Raw genomic sequence first — 22,711 nt, 5'->3', positions numbered from 1 at the left:
CAGAGTCCATGTGTAAGTTTCTAAAGACCCAAGACTTTTAAAAAATGACAGTGTTTGAATTTATCACAAAACAAAGAAGTGTTTTGTGTTTTGTGCAGGGTTTCGGCGGCATATCAGACCAGCTGAAGAGAAACTACACCGGCGTTATCACTTCTCTCCTGCTCCCTGTGCTCACATCCACTGCATTTCAATACAGATGAATTCCCAATAAGCTGTTCTTATTTACATATTTTTTAAATTTTGCTGTTGGGAATGCTAAAATCCTGATTTTATAACCACATCTAACAAGCTCAACACAGACGTGTTAAAGACGACGGCTGTCACATGAGTTCAGTGTTTTCATAGGATTCAAAGCCTCTAACAAAGGCAGAAAAAAACCCCCAAAATAAGTAGAGAAGTGCTTGTAAAATATCCACCATGTCCACATTACACTTAACCATACAGACTGAACTTTCTACTATCCATCTGCTAACTCCAACAACATGTTTGTTGACAGCATATAAGGTTCCATAAAAGCTGAATCTGGATCAGAAAGAACAGGCAGTTGTATCCAAGAAGTATGATGCACACATCACATTTTTGTGGTGATTTGGTGTCTTATTGTGATGATTTTGAGTCTTTTTGTGGCAATTTTGCCTCATTTTGTGTCTCATTATGGTGATTTTCATGTTTCTGCATCATTTGGTGGTGCTTTAGTGTCTTTTTGTGACGGTCTCACATCTTATTGTGGTGATTTAGAATCTTTCTGTGTTAACTTTGCATTTGTTTTGTGGTGATGCTGTGTGTTCGTGGTGGCTTTGCGTCTTATTCTGATGATTTTGAGTCTTTTTGAGACGATTTTTGCATCTTGTTGTAGTGAATTTGTGTGTATTTTCACACCAAATGTCCCTAAGTGTCTTTATGTTCTCAGACACAGATTCAGCCCTACAGTGGTGTGTAGGTCAGCGCTGGACACATGTGACTTATAGCAGGCAATAAGGGATTCCTCCTTGGTTACCTGTGGCAACAGTGAGAACATGACATGATGACATTTATCCATTGTTGACCTAAAAAGACACATACTGAAGCTATCTGAAATAATGAATGATTGAAAGGACATTTTGTTCTTTACATTAGAATTAGAATTAGAATTAGAATTAGAATAAAACTTTATTGATCCCTTCCGTATAAAACCTCAGGGAAACTGCTAATTCCCTGGTAAGTAAATCTGGAACGGTTTTTAATGGACACATCTGGTGTAACCCCACATGCAGCTGTCATTGTTTGCAATAATGTGGCTTAAAACGCATGAAGATTTTTTAAAAATATATTTTTTACAATTTTATTATCAAAACAACAGATAACATGTATTTCATACAGCTATAAATGTGTTTTCTTTTATTTATAGTTTATTAATTACTTTAATATTTTTCATTTTTCTTGTTTTCTTTTCTCTTTTTTTTTTTTTACATTCACATCATGTGGAACAGCTTTAATAGAGCCACAACACACACAAAGCCAGAAGGGAAACGCACACACATCGACTGGATTTTAAATTAAAGGCACTGTTTCTTAAAACTAACCAAGAAAACTGTGATCGTAGTGATCATCGCCGTCGGTGTCACCGTTATGAACGTCATTCTCACGATCATTGTTACATAAGATGATGGTTATATCATCGCAGCGCTGGGAGGGCTGGTCGGTACTAGAGGGGCAGGTAGCTGGGAGGCTGCAGTAGGTCCCGCTTCCCGTAGGTGGCCGATCCCACGTTGGTTGGTACGTAAACGGTGCCGATGGTGTTGCTGGAGCGCACCAGGAAGTCCGCTAGCCGTTGGGTGACGCAGGTGGCTGTGTTGCACTTCCTCTTCTCTATGTGGTGACTGCAGGGATCAAGGAAAAGCAATCGAGGAATATCACAAGATTCAAAGCAGGAAGGTCGTCTACCCATCGAGGAGGGGGATTACCTGTTCATGGCTGTGAGCCCCCTTCGTGGCCGCGAACCCATGAGGCCGAGGAACGGGTTGGAGATGAGCCCGGGCAGCAGCCAGCCCTCGCTGTCGGGGAGAGCGCTCTCCTGCTCGCTGGACGAGCTGGAGCTGAAGTACCTGAATCACAGAGGGGAGAAGAGCCAGAGCGATTCACCCTGATAGCTGCTGATGGCCTCTTCAAAGCGTCCACGAGCCCCCCGAGAGCAAGCGGGGGGAAAGTGGCCACTTGGCCCTGGCACAATGAAACACTTTCCCACAGACGAGCACAATCGGCGTCGACCTCCTGACTTAAACATCTGCATCCCGCTGCCCTTTACAAAAACCATTACAGACATCTTAGGGCGCAATTTCCATGAATGATGCTGACCCCGGGTTAAACTCCTACATGGGCTGTTAAGAGTCATTTAAATCGATAACTGAGCAAAGTGAAAATGGAAAAAAAAAAGAAAAAGGATTGTTTGCTGCTGTTTGAATTCTGCCCTGTTTGCTTACCCGTGGCTTGGAGCGGCCGTGACGCAGCGCAGCAACACCAGCAGCATGAGGAGAAGCACAGGCACCCTCAGGTGATACATAGTGAGGAGTGAATACCTGCAGGAACACAATGGAGGCACCAAAGTTCATCCAGTTTATTCTTATTCACTGCAAACCAGCTGCAACTGCACAGAAACTGAACAATTTAAACATAAAATCAGCACATAATGTTAGATTTTAACACAACAAAGCACTAAAACATTGATCGTTTCCTCTCAAGTAAAATCAGAGACAATTATTAGAAAACAACAAACATGATTCTGCACAAGAAATAACTCAACTATGAATTTGTGCTCAATGTTCCAATTACATAAATCCACAAACACCTTTTAAGCTTTCATCAGTCAAACTCAAATGCTCTAAATATTCTCTTTAATCACCTCTTAACTAACAATTATATAAAACTGGGGCCACAATTATGGATTATTTTCATTATCAGTTTGCTGCTTTTTGAGAATTATGATTGAAAATAGCCATTAAAATGTAAAAAGAAAAAAGAAAAATATAAAAGACAATGCCTATTTTGTCTGATCAGTGGTGCAAAAACTAAAGATTTTTAATTAAATTGCCAAATAAGATGAAGAAAAGCAGCAAATCCTCACAAGTTGGAAGCTGGAAAGTGAATGAAAAATATCATAAATATCATAAATTGATTCAATAAATGATTATAATCGTATTTCATTCAATTACAATCACAGCTATAGTTGTGTTTTTCCACTTCTTTGATGCAGATCAGACTAATTTCCTTAATATTATTTTAGATTATATCAAAGACAAGCACATCTTTACATGAAATACAAAATCCTAAACTTCTGCTTCCACTGATGCATATTTCTCTACTGTCCAATCAGTCACAGCTCCTCTGCAAACCTTTAAATTTACAATTTATTTTCACAGCACAAACGTGTTTCAAAGTAAATATTAAAAGAGGCTGAGCATTGTCAAAATGTTCCACACAAGAAAACTCTAGCTATACACACCGACAACACTTTCAATTTCTTGCAGCGCGCCTTCACTATGCATCCGAGACACCCCAAAACCTGACGAGAGGCAGCGTTACTCACTTTCTGTTGTGTCGTCCAGATCTCAGTCTGTCGCCGGAGCAGTCCAAGGTTTGTCAGACCGTCACACAAGCCGGCTGCAACAGTTATAGGCTCTCTGCTCAAACCACTTGTGACATCAGCTCCCTCCAAATATAGCCGTTTCATTCACACAGGGGGTGGGGTGGGGGATAAAGTGGGTCTTATACATGTCCTATCGCACTCGCTTCTACTTTAACTCTCACGTATGCAGATTTTTTTTTTTTACTGTAAACGCACATCTCCGTACGTCACCCTCCTCATCATCGCCTTCGTCAGCATTGTCATCAGCCGCCGCGACGGGACTGACCCGCCGCAAACCCACACCGGGGAGAAGGACGCTGTCAAAGTGGGAAGCTGTCCTTCGATTTACCTTAATGAAGTTTTAGGTCGCCAAACTCTGGCCCCGGCGCCTCCCTCCGGGCCTCAGCCGCGTTGAATAATAAATGCGAAGACGAATCTTCGTTAATAATGAATGCTGTCTCATTATTTTGATGGGACGTGTCACAAACATTAAGCGCTAATTAATGAAGCGAAGGTAAAATGTGAGAGGAGCACTTTGCGAGCACGTTTGACTAGTTGGAAAGTGGATGAGCGAGTGCATCTCTTCGCTTAGCTTCCTGAGAAAATGGTTCCAAATATTAGGCTCTTTGGGAGGTCTTGTATTAACAACAGATTATGGTAAATGGTCTGCACTTATATAGCGCCTTTATCCAAAGCGCTTTACAATGTGTTTCTCATTCACCCATTCACACACACATTCATACACTAATGCTGCCATGCAAGGTGCTGCCTGCCATTGGGACCAACTTAGGGTTCAGTGTCTTGGCCAAGGACACTTCGACTGTGGAGGGGTGGGGGATCGAACCACCAACCTTGCGACTGGAGGACAACCTGCTCTACCACCTGAGCCACAGCCGCCTCCATTATATATCGATGCGTTTTGAGAGAAGCTAATTTTCTCCAAGATTATGTTTGTGTGTCCAGAAATATTAATCAACATCTTTGCTATTTATTGTATTGCATTGCTGTTGCTGCTTTTATATTAGATGCAACAGGACTTGTCTCTCTTGTGACCCAAACATTGAAGCGTGTTGGAAAATGGTGCATTTTAACCAACACCATGATATTTTTTGAAACCTAAACAAGTAGTTTTGGTGCCTAAACTTAACCAAAGAAATACTCAGGTAAACAGTGAGTCAAAACTAAGCTTTGGTGGTGAAAGCAAACTTCCAAACTGAAAAAATAACTTGGAAGTGGCAAAAACTGCAGTTCCTCGAATGACCACTTGAGGCAGACTCCAAAAGTGAGTCACGCCCCATAGACCTCCATGTTAAAATGTTCAACGTTAAAGCGGTAATAAACATGTTTACAGCCTTGTAAATAAGACAGTTTTGGTCTCTATAGTGAAATTTCCCATTGGTGGCAACAGCACATGAGGTGAATCTTTATGTAACTAACCCATTTGAAGTATATTAAGGCTTGAAATTATGCAAAATTAAGGGTGGGCTGCTTTGAATGACAGGTTGTACAGTCATAGTTTAGTCCATGGCCTGGAGATATTTACACTTTTCTACTCCTATTCCACCTCTTTGCTTCAATCTGAGTATCTAGCTGTGTGTTACCTTTTCCATCATGGCAGGAAACGACAACAACCTCCGAGCAGCAACCACCCACACTGAAAATGTAAAGTTTTCAGGAGGATTTAGATTGTGCTGTCAGGCTTCCCTGCTAGTTTTTTTTGCAGTTTATTATCGATTTTAATGACAGTGTTTGTCTCTCTGCTTGCAAAATGTTCCACCGAAACAATTCCACTGCTCACAATTCCATTGTGAGAAGCCACATCCGTTGTTTAGCCCCGCCCATAAGGACTGTGATTGGTTCAAAGAAATATGGGAGCGTGATTTCTTTTTATAGCAGAATGACAGTGTGGTTCGGCCATTATGTTCCACAGAATACGCCGGCAAAACAACACGACCTTATGGGTGACATCATGAACAGCTCCTTGGACCCCACCACAACCCATACATCCTCCTAACATGGACTTTGTGGCTCTTTGATAGTGGAAGTGCTTTACATCATACTGTTGTCTAACCAATAGAAAATTCTCTAAAATGTAATTAAGAATGCACTTTTGTGTTGTGTGTTGATTGTATCTGGATGCAACTTTAGGGAAACAGGGTTGCATTGTTGGTTTGTTTTTGCCCCAAGTGGCCAAAAAAATGAATTATTGCAAGTAGTAAGTAGTAAAGACTGTCAAAAACAGTTCTACACTACATTTTTCTAACCCCGTCTTGCTCACACAGACCGGTGGGTTTGACTCTGGGTCTTTCTTGCTGCACTGATCCTACACTTTAGCGCTTTTGCAACTTAATCCATTCAAAGTCCTGTTTCTGATCTCGTGCAGCAAAGAATTCTTCCAGCTCCAGACACCAAGCCAGCAGCTTCCTACATCCTGTATGGAATCAAAGAGAACTCGTAAAAATGCTATTATCACAAAACGCAAGAAAAAAAAACAAAAAAAACACAAAGCAGATACCACACTCAATTCAAATCGATTACCGCGGCCGCCGCTTTCATAACAGCACAGCGCAGGACTCTATTGTTTCTGACGAACAGGTGTCCGTTGGGATCATCCCACCGTCTCTCTGGGGAGATGCCAACACAGGCTGCAGGCTGCTGGTAAGTGCTGCTGGTTTTCACCGCAGCTTCGAGCTAACAGAGATATAGTGCAGCCCTAATGGACGTGTAACACCCCCAAACCCACCGCGGTCCAATGAACACCTCACCGAGTTTCCTGTAAGCTTTACAAGGAAACAGTAACTGCAGACGAGAGGGTGACATGATATTTTTCAGACTCACTCCAGACTCTTAATACGGGCTATTTCTGGACTCAGTATTGTGACTTGATTCCCTCCACCTCTCCCTGATGCTGATATTTGTGTTTTTCAGGCATATTTCTGCTTAATTTGAGATTTTTGGAAGTTGACAGAAAGGTGTATGCGTCTTGAAAGAAAGGACGGGGCAGCAGGAGAGACAAAAAGAAAAAAAAAATAGGGTATACCAGAGGAAAAGAAAGAAGAGAGTGGGCGGCATGTGTAGGATTTTAAGTCTATTTTTATAGGTAGTCAAGGGAAACATGTCATCCTGTCCCTCGGATTACTTTTGTAATCGCGAGGAGCCATATGATACAGGGGCGGCAGCTAGATTCCACGTTAACGTCACCGAAACAACTAACCTTCGGAAAGCTGAGTGAGATTTCGGCTCACAAGCGTCCTGTATTTATTATTCCTGTAGCTTTGCGCATAAGTGGGAGGAAAAAGTCACCGGGAAGCGATTAGTACATAAGTAGCTGGTGTCGGCAGAGGTAGCGGTGCCGTGACCTCCGATAATGACTGTCCGCGTCGAGAGCATCCAGCGTTTGAAGCAAACCGCAGGGACGTGACCACTTTTGCTGTAATACCTGCACACAGTCGGACGGAGGAAACTCCACAGTGTGACCTGGTTGAATGAGTCTCTCTGGCTTGTGATGCATCCGCAGACACGAATAAACGGTCAACGTCAGCGACATCTCTGCTGGGAAAACAAATGGCATTATTTTTAAATTAATTGCACAGAAATTAATGACTGCTTGTTCAGGAATGCAGATGGTGTTTTGTTTTGTTGAAAATAATGCAGCATTACCTCGACGAAAAAGGCAGCCTTATACAATAACCCTCTAACGGCTGCTCTTGTTCCTTCTTGTACGGGATTTCATTGGGAACTATGTGACTCTGTTGGTTAAAGGAAGGCAATCCAAGAAATGAAAGCAACACATGAAACGTGCAAATGTTTACTTTTTTTTTTTTTTTAAACTTTTTATTTAGTTTTATTTGTATAAAGACAGCAGGAACAGAGAAAAAAAATAACATAAAATAGTACAAAAGGGGGCATACAAATTCTCAGTCAGTTGAGTAAGCATTGTCTTTGTTTTTGTGTCCATTTCCTCCATTTTTGTGCAAAGTCTTTGATTCGCAGATGAAAAGTCATTTTCTCCATTGCATAGATCTCCTCCATAATGACCATCCAGTGCCCTGTATTTGGGGCATCGCTTTTTAACCAGTTCCTAGTAATGGCCTTCTTGTAGGCAACAAGAATTATTTTGAAAAGGTACCTGTCTCCTTTCATAATAACTCCTTCTGGGATCAATCCCAGATACAGAATCCGTGGGTCCCTGGGAACCTTATATTTTAAGATGTCCTCCAAAAGTCCAATACTGTCATCCCAGAAAGGTTGTAATTTGGTGCATGACCAGAAAATATGACTGTGACTTCATTTGCGGCGTGACAAAGAAACGTGTCCGATTTTTCCAGCCGAACTCTCTCCAGCGTTTAGAGTTCGTAGAGCTGTGTTGTGTCTTACAGCAAATGTTTACTTTTACCTAAACTTAGAATGCCTTTTATATCAACAAGGGGTCAAAAGACCATGTGAAAGGGTAACTCTGAGGAACAAGCCCACAGAGAGTTGTTATCTAATCCGACAGTTTTTCTCTGCTGCATAGAGCTTAAGAGCAAATCCTGGTTTTGGTTCACTCTCACATCTCTCATGAGCATTGTTTTCCAGCCACAGTGCATTTAGCAGCTGAAGAACTAGATCTTCTCCCCCATGTCATGGGGAACAAACCAAACCTTGGAGTCGCTGGACTCTTAAAAATGTGTTTGGGTCCTTTTTGCTTTTCTCCGATGTGTGATCTTCACTGTACGGCATGATGTACAGTACGTGTAGCGTCTGAAAGTGGACAGTTCTTCTGCGCTCACGGAAAATCTGACTTGAAGGCGGCACCACAACTCGTTTGGAAACCAATCCTGGTCCAACAGGCAGCTTATGCGCATGTGATGTCAAAGTTTTGATGTGTTTATATCACATATTCTGATCTTTTAGTGAAATATGAGGCATCTCGTTTGCAGTAGTTAAACTTTTAAGACAAATAATCTTTGCATATTCATTTATTTTGGAATTGCAGGTGTGTCGTTTTAGGTACAAATGATCATTCGGGGAATTGTTAGGGATCTTAACGTACTCTGCACACCAAAGCATGTTTTTTGAGCTTTAAGCTAAATGATGTGACTGTACGGTGATGAAACTCATTAATCCTGCTGTCACTATTGATATTTACACCAGATTCCTAAAACATTCACGGGTTGAAAATGGCTCAAAACACCATTTACTGTCTCAAATTAAATTTGCAATCTGAAAAAGAGTCAACCATTTGGGACTTGTTTACATCATGAAATTTATTTTTTGAAAAGATCAATTATTTCGCTCTTTAATCAGCAATAAGGAGCCCTCAGTCTCCACTCTTGAGCTAAAGTCAATGACACCTCTTGCACTCATTTTCAAATAAATCCTGATAAATCCAACACTCAGTATGTCTAAATTTTGTTTGTTTGATGGTTTAAACATCTAGTTTTTAGAGACCTACAGGACTGTGCTCTTCCACTCCAAACCTTCTATTTCATAAATCTAACAGCATTTAAACGTATCGGCTTCATGTCTGAATCAGCGTCCCAGGTAACTTTACTGTAAAAGTAGTGACGGCAATCATACTGGATCTAGTAACGTTTTGCATCTATTACAAACCTAAAAGTCCCTCAAAACAAAACCTTACTGCAATGAAGACAGAATCTGTAACAAGTCAGATGAATGAGACTTGATAGAATGAATGTAATCTGAGTTTTGACAAAAACAACAGGAATTAAAGTTGAGTTTGTTGCTTCCAGCTGTTTGTAGGAGTCTTTCCTCTGAGTTGATTACTTACCTGCAGCATCAGACAGAAGCAGGATCCATACCAGCGTCTCGTCAGGTGCCCACATGGAGCAGTAGCTTCATTAATTACTTAGAAATATAAATTATCCCTGACGTGGAGATCAGGATGTAACGGCAAGTCAAGCCTTTTACTTTCCTTCACTCCAGACATATGAGTTATCGCAAAATGACGCTTGCAGACACGTAAAGCATAAATTGGCCTATAAGGAGAAAATTTATGCAATACCCATTTACAGTGTTGTTTGCACCTGAGTGGCCCAAAAACTCAGTTACTCCTGGTTTAGTTACCAATGACGTACATTTTAAAGTTGTTTTCTGCAGCCGTGTTCATATCAGCTCTGCAAAATGAACGTGACAATAACATCACTCATTCAAAGATTAATTTATTCACACAAAACATTTATTTCGACCAAGAATTTTACTCTATAATGTCTTCCACTCTGGGCCTTGCAGAGCTGGAGTATAATCAATCCACCATCCGCCAATCCACCATGATCCTGCACTAAACTTCTACAGCTGTGGATACAGATGGATCCACTGAAGGGTTCTTCCTCTACAGGACTAAATATAATATACCAGCTCTATCCTGTAATAAACGAGGGGGACATGGTGTTAGCATAGAGCATGCTATAGTCCGGGTAAAAAACAAGCAGCAGACTTTTGTCCCAACTTGGTAACATCGGGCCCAGTTTGATTGAACACTTCCATCAGTTTCTTTGCTGACTTTCTTTCTCTAAGCTGTTCTTGTCATCTATCTGATGGTCTGGCTTCTCTTTTTCCACTTGTGCAGTTGTTTCCTTACAGACCAGCTCTATGCTCGCCCCATCAGAACAAAGAGTAGCGTTCTCTGCCAAAGATCTAGGCTCCTGTGTGTTATTCGTGGAAAGGAGTCCGTCATCTTGGGAAAGCTGCTCCGTCCTGTGAACCTCGACTCCTTCCTCCAAGACCTTAATCTTCGGGGGCTGAGGCAGTTTGGGATTTTTAGGACCAGCGCTAGTCTTCTCGGCTGGGATCGACGCCTTCCGAAGTTCAATTTCCTTCGAAGACCTCGGCTGCTGCGTGTCTTTTACCTGCTCCGGCTTCCGAAAATTTCGCCTGAGGAGGATGATGACGGCAATCATAAAGAAATAGGAGGAACCACTGAGGCAAGTGATCAGACCCAGAAAAATGATCCTGCACAGAGAGAAATTACATAAAGGTTAGAGCTTAAAATCTACATCGGCGTTTACAACCATCTTCATACATGTTGTTGCTGGAGCGTTATTGCATTCATCTCCACTGTGGGGTACCTGTACATGTCGGAGTTGTAAATGCGACACGCCCCCCTGCCCCCACACTTCTTTATCGACCACTTGAGGCAAGTTGAATCAATCAGGGCTCCAAAATACACTGGTGCAGGAATTCCGCCTACGAAATACGAATTGTCACAACATTGCAATGAAGGGAAATCCCTCAATCATATCTATAAGTCATGATGCCACATAAAGGGGGCATTTTTCCCAGTAGATACAGCTTTAAAGTTTTGGAATCTACCGACAACCAAAAGCCAAACAAGTCCAAATCAAACAGATCAAGCCAAATGAAGCTATGTGCTTTACATGAAAATGAAAGTAAAGACACTTACCAAGAGTCCTTGTTGCCAATGTCTGAATACCCAATGCCAGAGATTTGAGCTCTGATGAGATGCATCTGTAATTAAAAAACAAGAAGAAAATACACATTTATCTCCTATTTCTTGGTGAACAGCAGGTAGACAGCTCCCAGATGGTTTCTGGCATTTTTTGGACTTTCAAGTTGTTCATTGGGTCAGCAGGTTAGGACACAGTTGTTAGAAATGTCATGGTCTTGGGGATGATCTCTGTTTGCATCACAGGTTGTGTTTTTGTTCCCTTCCCTTTGGTAGAAGGCACATTCCTGGATGTCGGCACAAACTATTTTTCAACCGTAACGGGACGTCTTTACTGGACGTTGAGTCATTCTGCTGTTCCAAGAAAGCTTACTTGAAAGTTACTTTGTGACTCACTCATGTTGCCCAGCTTGAGTCATGGTCACAGCAGCCGGCTGGTGTTTCAAAAACAACTTGGACAGACAAGTGAAATCTGGTAAATGCTTAGGTTCATTAATGTCTCTGCTGATTCTCAGTCATCCAAGTCACATGTAACGATAACAGCCTCCGTAAAAGACAACTGCAATTCTCTTTTTAGTTCTTGAAGACATTTCAACTCTAATCTAAGAGGCTTGTTCAGTTCTAAACGACTGATAGGGGAGTCCTTTAAATCCCCAAATCCCTTGCTAATGACCCAAAAGTACTTCAGGTGTGAATTGTTGTAAGTCATTGATGACTTGAGGTGTTATTGATGGTAAAGTGTTCTGGGAAGAGATCTTAAGACTGCATTATAAGCGCCTGAAAATTGGTGTTGTAGACCCTCAAAGGAACAAGCACCTCGAAACAGAGGAGGGGGTCTACATCACCAAGTATCAGGTACTTATAATGCAGTCTTGAGAGTTCTCCTCAGAACGGACATTAGCATTGGATTGTTGGGGTAACGATACATACTGGGTCCCTCCATCAGTCAATTAGAACTCAAAAAGCACAAATACAGAAGTGCAGTTGCATTTTCCTGGAGCTCTAAGGAGTTTCATGAATCCAATCAAAACTTTGCTGTCGCTCTTGTCTCACTGAGGCTCAACCCGTTGCAATGCTACACAGCAACACCAACATTCCCAGTCACTGTGATTCCTTAGATTGCCGAGCCACGTTGCACCGACCGTATGATGACCATGTAGCCCGGTGTGGCTCCCAGAGAGTTGATGAAGGAGCTGAGCACCGATATGGCCATGTAGGAGGTGAAGCTGCGACTGCAGTCTTTGGCATGAGGGCACTGACCCAGCTTCACTGATGTAGTGCTGCCTGCTGGATAGGAGGCGGACACACAGCTGCAGTTGTGAAAAACCTGGGGAAAAAAAGAGAAATCTTTACTTAGAACCGGCTAGAAATGACTTGTTTTCCTATTTCCTATAGTCAGCATAAATATATACAGTAGAAGTACCTTTAATGTTTTAATATTTTTCATGTAAGATATCAAAATATATTGAAAATTCAATGATGAATCCTGTTCTTAGGGTAATTCATCTGAAATAATAGCTATAAAACGTATGTAGTCATAGTAATCCTTGAAACTTCAGCAGCTATGATGGACTATAAGGTGCTTCCAAATAAGCACAGTTTATTGTGATGCTGCTCAAATCCTTATAAGTGTGATAACTACCAATTATAAAGAGATTATAGGGACAGAAGTTGAACTGTACAACCTCAACACCCAGTACTCCAGACACTCTGGAGCCCAAACATCGTCCACCCAATGAGGTTTACCATGAACACTGTATGTTTGTGCGGTCTTGTGTGAGGTCCTACTGTGTTCTTGCCGTATCCGCTGGAGCCGAGGCAGCCGGCCATACAAGGGGAGATGTAAGTGATGCCGCTGTCTGCACAGACGGGATCCCACTCCTCTGCTGAGCATGAGCAGTCGCTGTTGCACTCGGCGAAGAGCGTTTCTCCGTTGTATGACACAGTGTGTGTTCTGCAGGCCATAGATTTATATTTTAAATTGGCATTAATGAACAAGTTTGATACTGTAAAAGTAGAGCAACCACTACATTAGACTACATGGTCCCATGTTGTGCCCCTAATGAGATGTGTTTTTTGTTTTTTTTAAAGTTTAAAATACTGCAAAGATTATTCATTTCTCCATGACTGTATAACTCCTGGTTTTAGCTCTGTTCTTAATGGGCTGTTTCGGTGTCTGTTGCTTTAAATGCAGCTGAGCTATTGCTGTCCACACTCCCTTCAAGAAGGAGACTCTCTCTGCATCTTTGATAGACAAATTTCCAAAAATGTTGAGACATAGCCGTCAATAAGAGCAGCAATCCACTGGATCTGCAGTTTCTCAGATGCTGGGAGTGCATTAAGACCGTTGTGTTCACTCTTACAACCAACAGCAGAACATTTGATGTGCTTTTCTGGCTGAGACGTTTAGAGTTAGCAGAGGCATCTACTGGAAGCAAACAAACCAGACGGACTATGAGGCAGACGTTCAATCTGAATGGCTCAACGTGAAGCAGTTAGTTAGCAGCATTATACAAAGTCTGAGCTGGACGACTACTGGTTCACTAGCTAGTATGTAGCACATAATTCTTACTGGCTTGTAAAGCTGGGAGGCCATTCAGTAGCGGGGGACCTGACTAATGGCAGAAGTAAATGTTTTCATCTTTTACCGCTTTTGTTTAGTTTGTAACAATCTCGAAACAAGATAAAAATGGATTTGCACCATATGGGACCTTTAAAGTTGCAATAATCTATTCTGTCACAGCACTGACCCATTGTAGGAGATGGTGAGCCCAGCCACAGGTATGTTGTCACACTTGGTGCCAAACTGCAGCAGCAAAAGGAGGTACGCCATGAAGGATGTGGCAAAGGAGAGCTGAGCTCCCGACACCACGCTCAGCTTATACCTCTTCATCAGAAGTCCTCCCAGGAAGATCCCTACCGCCACTGCTGGCAGGTTCAACACACCTAGAAGAAAAAGACAACAGGGATCTGGATACTGGGAGACCATTCCAGTCAAAATGAAACGTCCAACTATAATTAAGTGTATCTCAAAGTGTGAGAAGAGCAACAACAGGAGGTTTGGTTTTAACGTTTTTACCTATGAGGAAGTTGGCTCTGGATGCAGACTGTCCAAACTGTTGCTCCATGTATTTGGCTTTGAAGGTTAACAAGCCAATGAAGGAGTTGAACTTCAGGATGCTGCCACAAAGCAGCAGAAAGTAAGCAGGAGTTCCCAACAGGCGCTTCAACGACGGAAGGAACCCTGTGGACGCAACAATACAAGCAAATTCCATAAACCTGCACGTGTACACAAAAAAGAAGAAAAAGACTGTATCTGTTGTACCTTTTGCAATTTCAGTCAGCTTCAGGTTGTGGTTGCTGTTGAGCGCGTCCTCCGTCCCATCCACGGTCTCACGGGCTGGAGTTGGCTTGACCTCTTCACCCTCCTGCTTGGGCAGCGAGCGAGGCAAGAACCAGAAGGGAATACTGGAGATGAGCAGGAGGCCGGAGGACACCAGGAAACCCATCCACCAGGCACCCACCCAGCGGGCATCTTTAGGAGTGATGGTCACGCTTTCTGCACGAGAGAATAGCCGGAGAGGGACACGTGTCATTTGCAATTTCAGTCTTTCTTAGTGTAAAATGACAATACCAGATTTTGTTTTGGGAAAAGCAGATTGCATCTTAACTATAAGGGATGGGACACTTCAGGTGACCTAATTTTATTTTTGTTTGACAGCTGAATTATTGATTTGAAACGTGAGTGAAAGTCCAGAGAGTTCCTCACAGGGACACTCAGAAAAGTCCTGACTAACTTGTTCTGACAAGTGTGCTGCCTGTTTTCATAAGAGCACATCAGACCTTTGCACCACGAGCAGCAGGCTTCGTCTAAATGAGGCTCCAGCCAGGATCCCCCACGTCTGTTTAATGAAAAATGTGAGATTCTAGCCAAAAAAAAAACTGTTTGGTTCCGCTTTATGAAAACCCAATTAGTCCTTTTACCCTCTGGGGGCATCAGTAGGTTTAAGACATGCGACTTTTAAAAAAAAAAGAAAGAAAAGAAGACACCAACAGTGCAGCATTAGAAACTGTAAAAACAGAAAGAATTGTCAAATTTTCAACTTTCCAATGATCCTTAAACTTTTTATGTGCCATATACCATAAAAAATACTCCATCAAAATCACTTTATTCTACAAGTCTCGTTTAAAATTTTCTTTTTAATATAATGTTTGCTTATGCACTCCATGGCACAACTCGGAAACCAACAAAGACTGTGATCAGCAGTCACAGCAAAAATTCAGGGATTTTGCAGACTTTACAAAACATATCAGAGTCAAGCATAGAAACAAATTTAAAAGTAGTGAAATATTTATATTACTTAGAGTCACCATTTCCCTCCTATTAGTAACACCTTTTGGCACTTGTTGCTGTAAATTTTACTTTTTTTAATAATGAAATTCAACATTCATTTTTGACATTATAACCCCGTTTCGCTGAACAGGACAGAGTTTTGAGTTCTCTCTACTTCTAGTCATAGTTGTGCTGTTTCCACAGAGGTGCAGGACTTTATATTGGAGTGAAAATGAGCCCACAGTAAGTAGAACTGTGTCAGGAGCAAAACAAAACCCAAAAAAACCCCACACAGAAACTGCTTGAAGTTCAGAGGGTTAACTGTAACGCACATGTCCACCTTCTCGACCCTGCACAGAACCTACGCAGTGTAAATCAATAACAGTGGCCCGTTTCCTGCTCTAAATTCAGAGTAATTTTTGAAAACAATGGACGCTTTATTTTAGATTCAAGTGCATAAGAGCGGACATCTCATCTCCAGCCAACCACTGTCAATTTGATTTTTTTTTTTACATTTTACCCAGCCAGCTAATGCATTTAGGTTGAACAATAGCAGATGACACATTCCTCACAAAGCAAATGCACCGCACTCACCCAGATCCACATATCCGATGTCAACGTATAGTTTGGCGCAATAGGAGCCCAGGAGGAATCCAAACATGGGGCCCAGGAGAGTGATGGTCTGGAGACAAGCTGCCAGTCAGAAAATAGTTTGGATTACATCAGATTGTTGTTGAGAAATTAGCCGCAAACATGGACAATCAAACTGCAGTTGGCATGCATGATCACACCAAGAAATACAAACACTGCAACATACACACCAAGAATATTGCATGATGCCCTACACAAGATATTGCAATTTCTAGAAGAAAACAGAGACCAGTTGGAGTATCTTTGGTAAATAAGACTTTGAAGGTACCAATTAATACTCAACCAGATTGAAATGCTAAGTGAAAATCAAGGAAACATGATGCAAACAAACCATTTATGTGACATTTTAAGACATTTATCTATTGAGTAACACAACTCATGAACCAGTGGAAACCCAAAATCAGCAACAGCATCTTACCGATATAGAACGGGGAGTTTTCGGCTTTAGCAAAGTCATCGATGTAGGAGATGCCCAGAGGTGTGACGGGGGTTTCTCCGATGCCCCGTAAAGCGTTCCCCAGGAACACATAGATCCACATGTTGGAACCGGATTCTCTCACACAGGCTGCATAATGACACAAAGTAGGAATCGTTTATACTGATTTTGTCACAATTATCTGATGAATAACGTTTGCCGAAGCTTTTGTAGAACTATCGATGGGGAAATGCTTTTTGTATACAGACTGTATAATTCCCAGATCATTAGGAACTTTACTATCTAAAAGAAAACTAGATGTATGTTCATTTAGATTAAAAAAATACCTCAAATATTTCACTTCATTCCATTCACACGCCACTGAGAAAGAGAAAATAATGTCTGCTATCTGAATTACACCGACTACCCCAAACCAGATGTGTCAATAAAATGTGGTGTTTCGTCGACATTGTTCGGCTTTAAGCTTGTATACCACCGCATTGTATGCAGCTGTCATATTGTATTGCTTTGTAAATACATCTCATAAGAAAAGCCGGATTCTGACGACAATGTGCACACATACTGGATCAATACGTTGCATTTTGTGGGTGCAAGACGTGTTTTTGTGAGACGGAGAATTAATTATAGCTCAACAAAAGCAAACTGAAGTCCGTCTCAGGGAAGCAGAATCGACTGGAACAGGAGATATATGCGTCCAAACTGAATTTATTACAATAAATATTACTTCCCAAGTGAAAAGTGAGAAGGACCTTATGGTCACGCATATTATTCTGCCTCTTTCCGCTTTACTTTTTTCAAATCAGCTCTTCTTGGCTAGCGCTGCAGTTCGCATCCAGACCTATTGTTGGCTGTGATGACGCCTCTATGTAGTTTTATTAACAGACATAAAGGGATTTTCCTGTAAGCAGGACTGTGAGGTCACAATCAGGGAGGTGTTGATATGGTTTTACAGTTGTTGGGAGGTATGTATGCTGTGTGGGAGGTGAGTGGCTTTAAAGGTCAGGCAGGATCAGTGCATTCCAGGGAGAGCTTAAAGAAGTCAGTGAGCTGCTGTGAGTTTAAACCAGGTTTTATGTTAAGGGAGAGTCTCTGTAAAAGGTATTGCCGTAGTTTGGTGCTCGCCGACCATAGCAGAAACTTTTGGTGTAGCTTGTCCTCATTGCAGGCCGTTAAATTCCACTCAAATATGGTTGCCCAATGGATGTGGTTGAACCTTCACAAGACCATGTAAGGGTGTGCTAAATTGCGGTCAATTTGTTACATGGATATTCCATTTGGCGCGCAAACATTTTGAAATGAGACACAGTTTGCAAAGATTTCTTTAGAAGAAGCAACAACCAATCCAAGCTAAACAATACCACAACTTCCTCATTAAATTCGTAAGACAAGGACAGACATTTCTGTTAGTAGACCTGGCCCTACTGTTTTGGTCAGTACAAAGAGATGAAAGAACAATGAGTCATTTCCAGACAAGAACATAGAATCATCCGTTTGCTATTGGCAGTGGTGTCTAGTTGTGCCCATCTAAGCTGTTTCAAACAGGTAAGGAGGATAAGGAGTTGACTTTTGACTCCAAATGACCAGAGCTGCACAGTTACAAATGTTATTGTTGGCTTCATGATTCTGGTGCTAGTTGTGTCAGATATTTACAATGCTAAGAATGAATGGTATGGAAGTTTGTAGACAAATCTCCTTTGTTGACATATTCCAAGATGAGATGTTTGACCAGAACTAAACATTAAGGACATGGTTCTCTGCTGGTGGATTGGGTTTGGCGTGAGTTGCTGCCTCAAGCAACGAAGTTTGAGTATCTGAGAATCTTGTTCAATTTGATATGAACAAATTGATCAATGTCATCAGCAATGCAGCCACTGTACCAGACCATTTCAGTGAAGAGCAGAGGCAAAGCTCTCGATTTACAGCCCTGTCGTTGTTCCAACTCTCACTATAGTCATGTCTGGGTAGTGACCAGAACAATGAGATCATGGATCCAAGCCACCAAAATGGATTTCCCTGGTAGACTGACTTGGCTCTGCCTTCGAGAAAAGGCAGAAAGATCAGACGGTAGAGCAGAGTTGCTACTGTTTTGCATCAAAAAGAACTAGATGAAGTGGTTTGGGCATCTGGTTTGGATGCCACCTGGGCGCCTTCCTTTGGTGGGGGCCCAGGGGTGGACCCAGAACCTGCTGGAGGGATTACAATGGTAGCAGGCTAAGCAGGTCATTCCAGGTTTTCCTTCCCCCAGTGATGTTTTCTAGTTCCTCCTGGGGCATTCAAAAGTGTTTTTAGGCTAGATGATGTATGTGAACTGACAAGCAAAAGCAAATGAATGGATGGATCTTTTGGTATTTACTGGAACAAAGACCAGTAGGATTCATCTTTTGGACTCCATCAGTCTCTGCACATAATGTAATGTAAATCCATCCAACTGCTGTTGAGATATTTGGACCAAAATGATGGCCTTGCCAAGGGCTGACATTGACATCCATAGAGACACACTGCTCAGGTGTGCAGTTGATAAAAAACAAACAGTTCCTTTTTGCCTAAGGAGGCCTATATACTGACTGTTAGCTATATCCAGACAAGGTAAACACAGAAAATGTTTTCATGAGTGTAAAATGTACAGATCTGATCCCAGGATGAAGCTGATGGTCTTACCTTTGTTGTCTTCCCCAGAAGGCTCTATCTGGACTTCTGGTACCTCCACTGTTTTCAGAGGATCCACACAGGCAGCAATGTTCACACTGTCATTCTGGAAGACCTGAATGACCGTGTCGTACTTATAGCTGTGAAAGCAAGATGTTAAACTAGATTATTTGGAAGGTCTTAGTTCATCTTTTTTGTTTTTAAATTTGAGCATTCGGAGATCTTTACCGGCCCATGAAGAAGTGTGTCAGGCCGGTGAGAAAAGCCCCAACAGCCATGAGGAAACAGCCCACGGCGATGAGTCTGGGCCGATGCAGCTTCGCCCCAAAATGGCTGACCATGGCTAGGAACAACAAGTTGCCTACCTCCAAGAAACACAACCCAGGAGAGCAGGAGGAAAGAAGAAATAAGAAAGAGATAAATTCCTCCACAGGAAAACCAAAAAAAGCAGGGAATAAACAGCGAGAACTGATTGGCTACACAAAAGTTACGGTAAATTAAACAAACAGACAATACCCATCTCAAAACTGCCGTCTATTAGACCAATGTGTGTGCTGGAGAGGTCAAAGCGTCTCTCGATCTGAGTGATGGAGCTCTTCATGTAGGTCCCAGTCAAGGCCTTGGAGAAATAAGCGAAGGACAGCGCCACAATGAACAACTAGAAAACACAAAGAAAAGAGAAATTTAAAAGTTGTGTCATCCAGCCAGTACTGTAGACTGCACATTCACTCAGATAAAATTGAATAGTAGTAAGAAAAATCCACATTGCAGTGTATGGTTCTCGTTCTAAACTCTAGACTCTGTGTGTAACCTGATATTTTGTGTTTTCACAGTCCTACCTTTACTTGTGGGGTGCCTCAGGGATCAATACTTGGACCTATTTAATTTTCATTACATATGCACCTTTTGAGGCACATTGTCTGAGAACTTGGTTGGGTTTTATCATCAATATGCTGATGATGCACAGCTTTACTTATCAATTAGGCTCCGAGACGTCCACATTTTAGTTACTCTGCACAGTTGTCTGGCCAAGACTGGAAACTGTATGTCCTTTAATTTGCTTCAATTACCTCACAGTGCAACTGAATTCCTACAAATAGAACTTTATTTTTATTTTTTAACTTTTGACTACAAGTTGAAATTTGATGAACACATGAAGTCAGACATTCGGGATCCTTTGAAATGGTTATCCATGCTTCTGTCTCGTCCTGTTTAGACAACTGCAAGCCTCTTTTTTGTGCCTCCTAAGACCTCAAATTGCTCTTATATCACCCTGATGTCACTCAACTGGCTTCCCATTAAATTTAGAAAGAAAGATTCTGCTTCTCGTCCAGAAGATCCCGAAAAATCTTGCTCCAAAGTGTATTGGTAAACTAACACCTTTCTAACTCTACTAGACTCTTCTGTTAAAACATTTCATTCTACACCTCATAGAATAAGAAAGACGTAAAGAAACGAAAAATCCAGGCTCATGTCAAATCAAGTTAACTCAATTATCCAGATTCAGAGAACACGGGGCCAATGGAAGCTTAAGCTTAAGAACAAAATAAGCAAAAAAAAAAATGTGCAGAATACAAGATGGATAAATACCTTTAATAGATTTTTATCTATGCAGCTGCCACTCAGGAGAGATGAGGCACAACAATCACTACATTATATGCAAAACAACTATCATCAGTTCCAAAAGTCAGAATTGACTGTGCGATTGATTGTTTCTACTCACAGCACTGTAGTATCAGTGTGTCATTACATTTTAATAATGTGGGTTTTTATAGTCTATTTTGTCTTTTGCAAAGGTCTTTGTCATGTAAAATGATCATCTTTAACTGAAGAAGCGATCAGCCTCCTCCTCTGCAGCCTCCACTTGCTTCTCTTGATGTGTGGGCATCCTGGAGGTTTTTATTACTTAATATTATTCCCATCAGGAATTACTGCAAATCCCCTGCATGCTTTGCTATGTAACAGTATTACATATATACATAATGTGCAGGGGCTTTGATTCTCATCTGAAAGTGTACATTTTGATGAGGCCATCATAAACAGCAGAGAGAAAATATTATGTCATATGTCAAAATAGGCTTGTAAAAGGTGCATTTATTCATTTTCCTTCATTAGGTTTCAACCAACTGAGGAGCTTAAAGAATTTTCCTAATGCACACTTAGCTTATTTTTGTGAAATGGATCAACTGTGCGAAGCTACAAACTGTAAAAATCAGGTGCCAAGTCACAATTTTTAGTTGTTATATTAAGATTGGTGTGCGGAGGGAGTCTCAGAGTGCACTTTAAAACTAAATATCTACAGATTGAAGCAGGATGCATGTGGAAGAACATGGAAACCGAGCGCAGATGTGTTTTGTAAGAAATGTGCCATTAACTTGCTGATGACGGCTGTAGTGCGCTGCTGCAATCAGGCAAAGCTGAGCTCGGGACTGATACACGAGTGCCTCACGAAAGCCTGGAGTAGAAATGTCGCCCGCTAAGATCGTAGAAAGCAGGACGTGATCGGCTCTTGGCGTGATTCTGCCTACTTTGGGGGAAAGCGCATCTCTGAAAAACGTCGTTCAATTGACCAAAAACAGATCTCGCGTTGGGAGCATTTATCCATCCATCATCTGCACCAGTTTAGTCTTGGCGGGGTCAAAGAGGACGCTCTTCCAGCTCAAACTGGTTAAAAGTGGGCATAACCATGTCAGCAAACCAGTCTAAAACACCCGTAAGGCAGCTGTGCCTTAAAAAGTTTGAACCTTCTTGCTGTGAGGAGTCAATGCTAACAATCGCACCACTACGCTGCTTTTTAGGCTTTTACCTGGTGTGTTTTTTTTTTCCCCCGTCATGCAATTTACACTGAGTGCATCAGCAGAATGAAGTGCGCAAACAGAATTACAAGCAACCAGCAGAGAAGTGTTGATTACAGGTAGTTTCAGTACTTTGAGAGTAGAGATGCGCTTTCTGCTCTTGTCGTCGCCGGAGTCGCACAGAGCCTGCTGGCTGGTCATCTTGCCCACGTCGAGTGCTGCTTGTTCCTCCATCCTCTTCTCAGCGTTTGTTAGCCTCAGGACACTGCAGAGCACAAGGAGAAGGGTTTTAAGATTAAGACAGTGTGTTTTGAGTGAATTAATTTTGTTACCTGTTCATTTAGAAAACTATTTCCAAAGAACAACAGCTCATGTTATCTCCAGTAGTGAATAGATCTACTTCCAAGTGTACGAGGGCGCTGGTCAATACTTTTGAACACTGTTATGCACCTTCTGTCCAGACTTTCCTGGAGCTGATCAAACTGCGAATGAAAGTCTAAAGTCACTTGTTTTGTCGTTTTCCTTCACACTGCTTTCACTCTCGAGCGCTACAACCGTGACGTCTGTCTGGGTTTAGTGCTCCGGCCTCAGAGTGGAGTTTGGGATTAGGCCTTTAACCCAGTCACAGTTTTCCAAATCAGCTAAAGTGGACCTGAGCGGAGCCACACCTCCTTCTTTCAACAAGCGTCTCCAACTGTGAGGCAAGAAGCTGGTGTCAGGAACATTTTAATCATATGTTAAAGTACATCATTTGTGTTTACAAACTGTATCTAAAGATGACGTTACTTATACATTAAAAAAAAAAGATTTTTAACTTTTACTTTACTTTAACTTTTTTCAA

At 41.7% G+C, this 22,711-nt stretch overlaps 2 protein-coding genes across 2 annotated transcripts; both read right to left on the bottom strand.

Moving 5' to 3' along the window:
* Positions 1–1,586: 1,586 nt before the first annotated feature.
* On the bottom strand, positions 1,587–2,539 carry LOC103374465 (calcitonin gene-related peptide 2-like). The gene is made up of 3 exons (XM_008304551.1): positions 2,460–2,539; positions 1,944–2,084; positions 1,587–1,859 (listed from the first exon to the last, which is right to left on the bottom strand). The coding sequence occupies exons 1-3, from the start codon at positions 2,537–2,539 to the stop codon at positions 1,685–1,687; spliced, it is 396 nt and encodes a 131-aa protein (XP_008302773.1). The 3' UTR covers positions 1,587–1,684.
* A 7,380-nt stretch (positions 2,540–9,919) lies between these two features.
* Positions 9,920–22,114, bottom strand: slco1e1 (solute carrier organic anion transporter family, member 1E1). The gene is made up of 14 exons (XM_008304550.1): positions 22,003–22,114; positions 19,592–19,733; positions 19,304–19,436; positions 19,088–19,215; positions 16,412–16,558; positions 15,937–16,035; positions 14,335–14,568; positions 14,089–14,253; positions 13,760–13,955; positions 12,798–12,963; positions 12,152–12,336; positions 11,007–11,071; positions 10,672–10,789; positions 9,920–10,555 (listed from the first exon to the last, which is right to left on the bottom strand). The coding sequence occupies exons 1-14, from the start codon at positions 22,102–22,104 to the stop codon at positions 10,090–10,092; spliced, it is 2,346 nt and encodes a 781-aa protein (XP_008302772.1). The 5' UTR covers positions 22,105–22,114; the 3' UTR covers positions 9,920–10,089.
* Between the last annotated feature and the right edge of the window lie 597 nt (positions 22,115–22,711).

The sequence above is a fragment of the Stegastes partitus genome, unplaced genomic scaffold (genome assembly GCF_000690725.1).
Source record: "Stegastes partitus isolate 25-593 unplaced genomic scaffold, Stegastes_partitus-1.0.2 Scaffold2250, whole genome shotgun sequence".
Lineage (NCBI taxonomy): Eukaryota > Metazoa > Chordata > Actinopteri > Pomacentridae > Stegastes > Stegastes partitus.
The sequence above is the reverse complement of the archived record's forward strand: the minus strand, read 5'-3'. Positions and strand labels throughout refer to the sequence as shown.

Bases quoted from the DNA above. Each gene is read 5' to 3' on its own strand.
- LOC103374465 (XM_008304551.1), bottom strand. From the start codon at position 2,539: ATGTATCACCTGAGGGTGCCTGTGCTTCTCCTCATGCTGCTGGTGTTG. The intron at 2,085-2,459 runs GTAAGCAAACAG...TCTGTGATTCAG, and splicing joins ACGGCCGCTCCAAGCCACGG to GTACTTCAGCTCCAGCTCGT. The intron at 1,860-1,943 runs GTAATCCCCCTC...TGATCCCTGCAG, and splicing joins GGGCTCACAGCCATGAACAG to TCACCACATAGAGAAGAGGA.
- slco1e1 (XM_008304550.1), bottom strand. From the start codon at position 22,104: ATGGAGGAACAAGCAGCACTCGACGTGGGCAAGATGACCAGCCAGCAG. The intron at 19,216-19,303 runs GTAAAGATCTCC...TTGCTTTCACAG, and splicing joins ACACACTTCTTCATGGGCCG to CTATAAGTACGACACGGTCA. The intron at 13,956-14,088 runs GTAAAAACGTTA...TTTTTCTTCTAG, and splicing joins CAGAGCCAACTTCCTCATAG to GTGTGTTGAACCTGCCAGCA.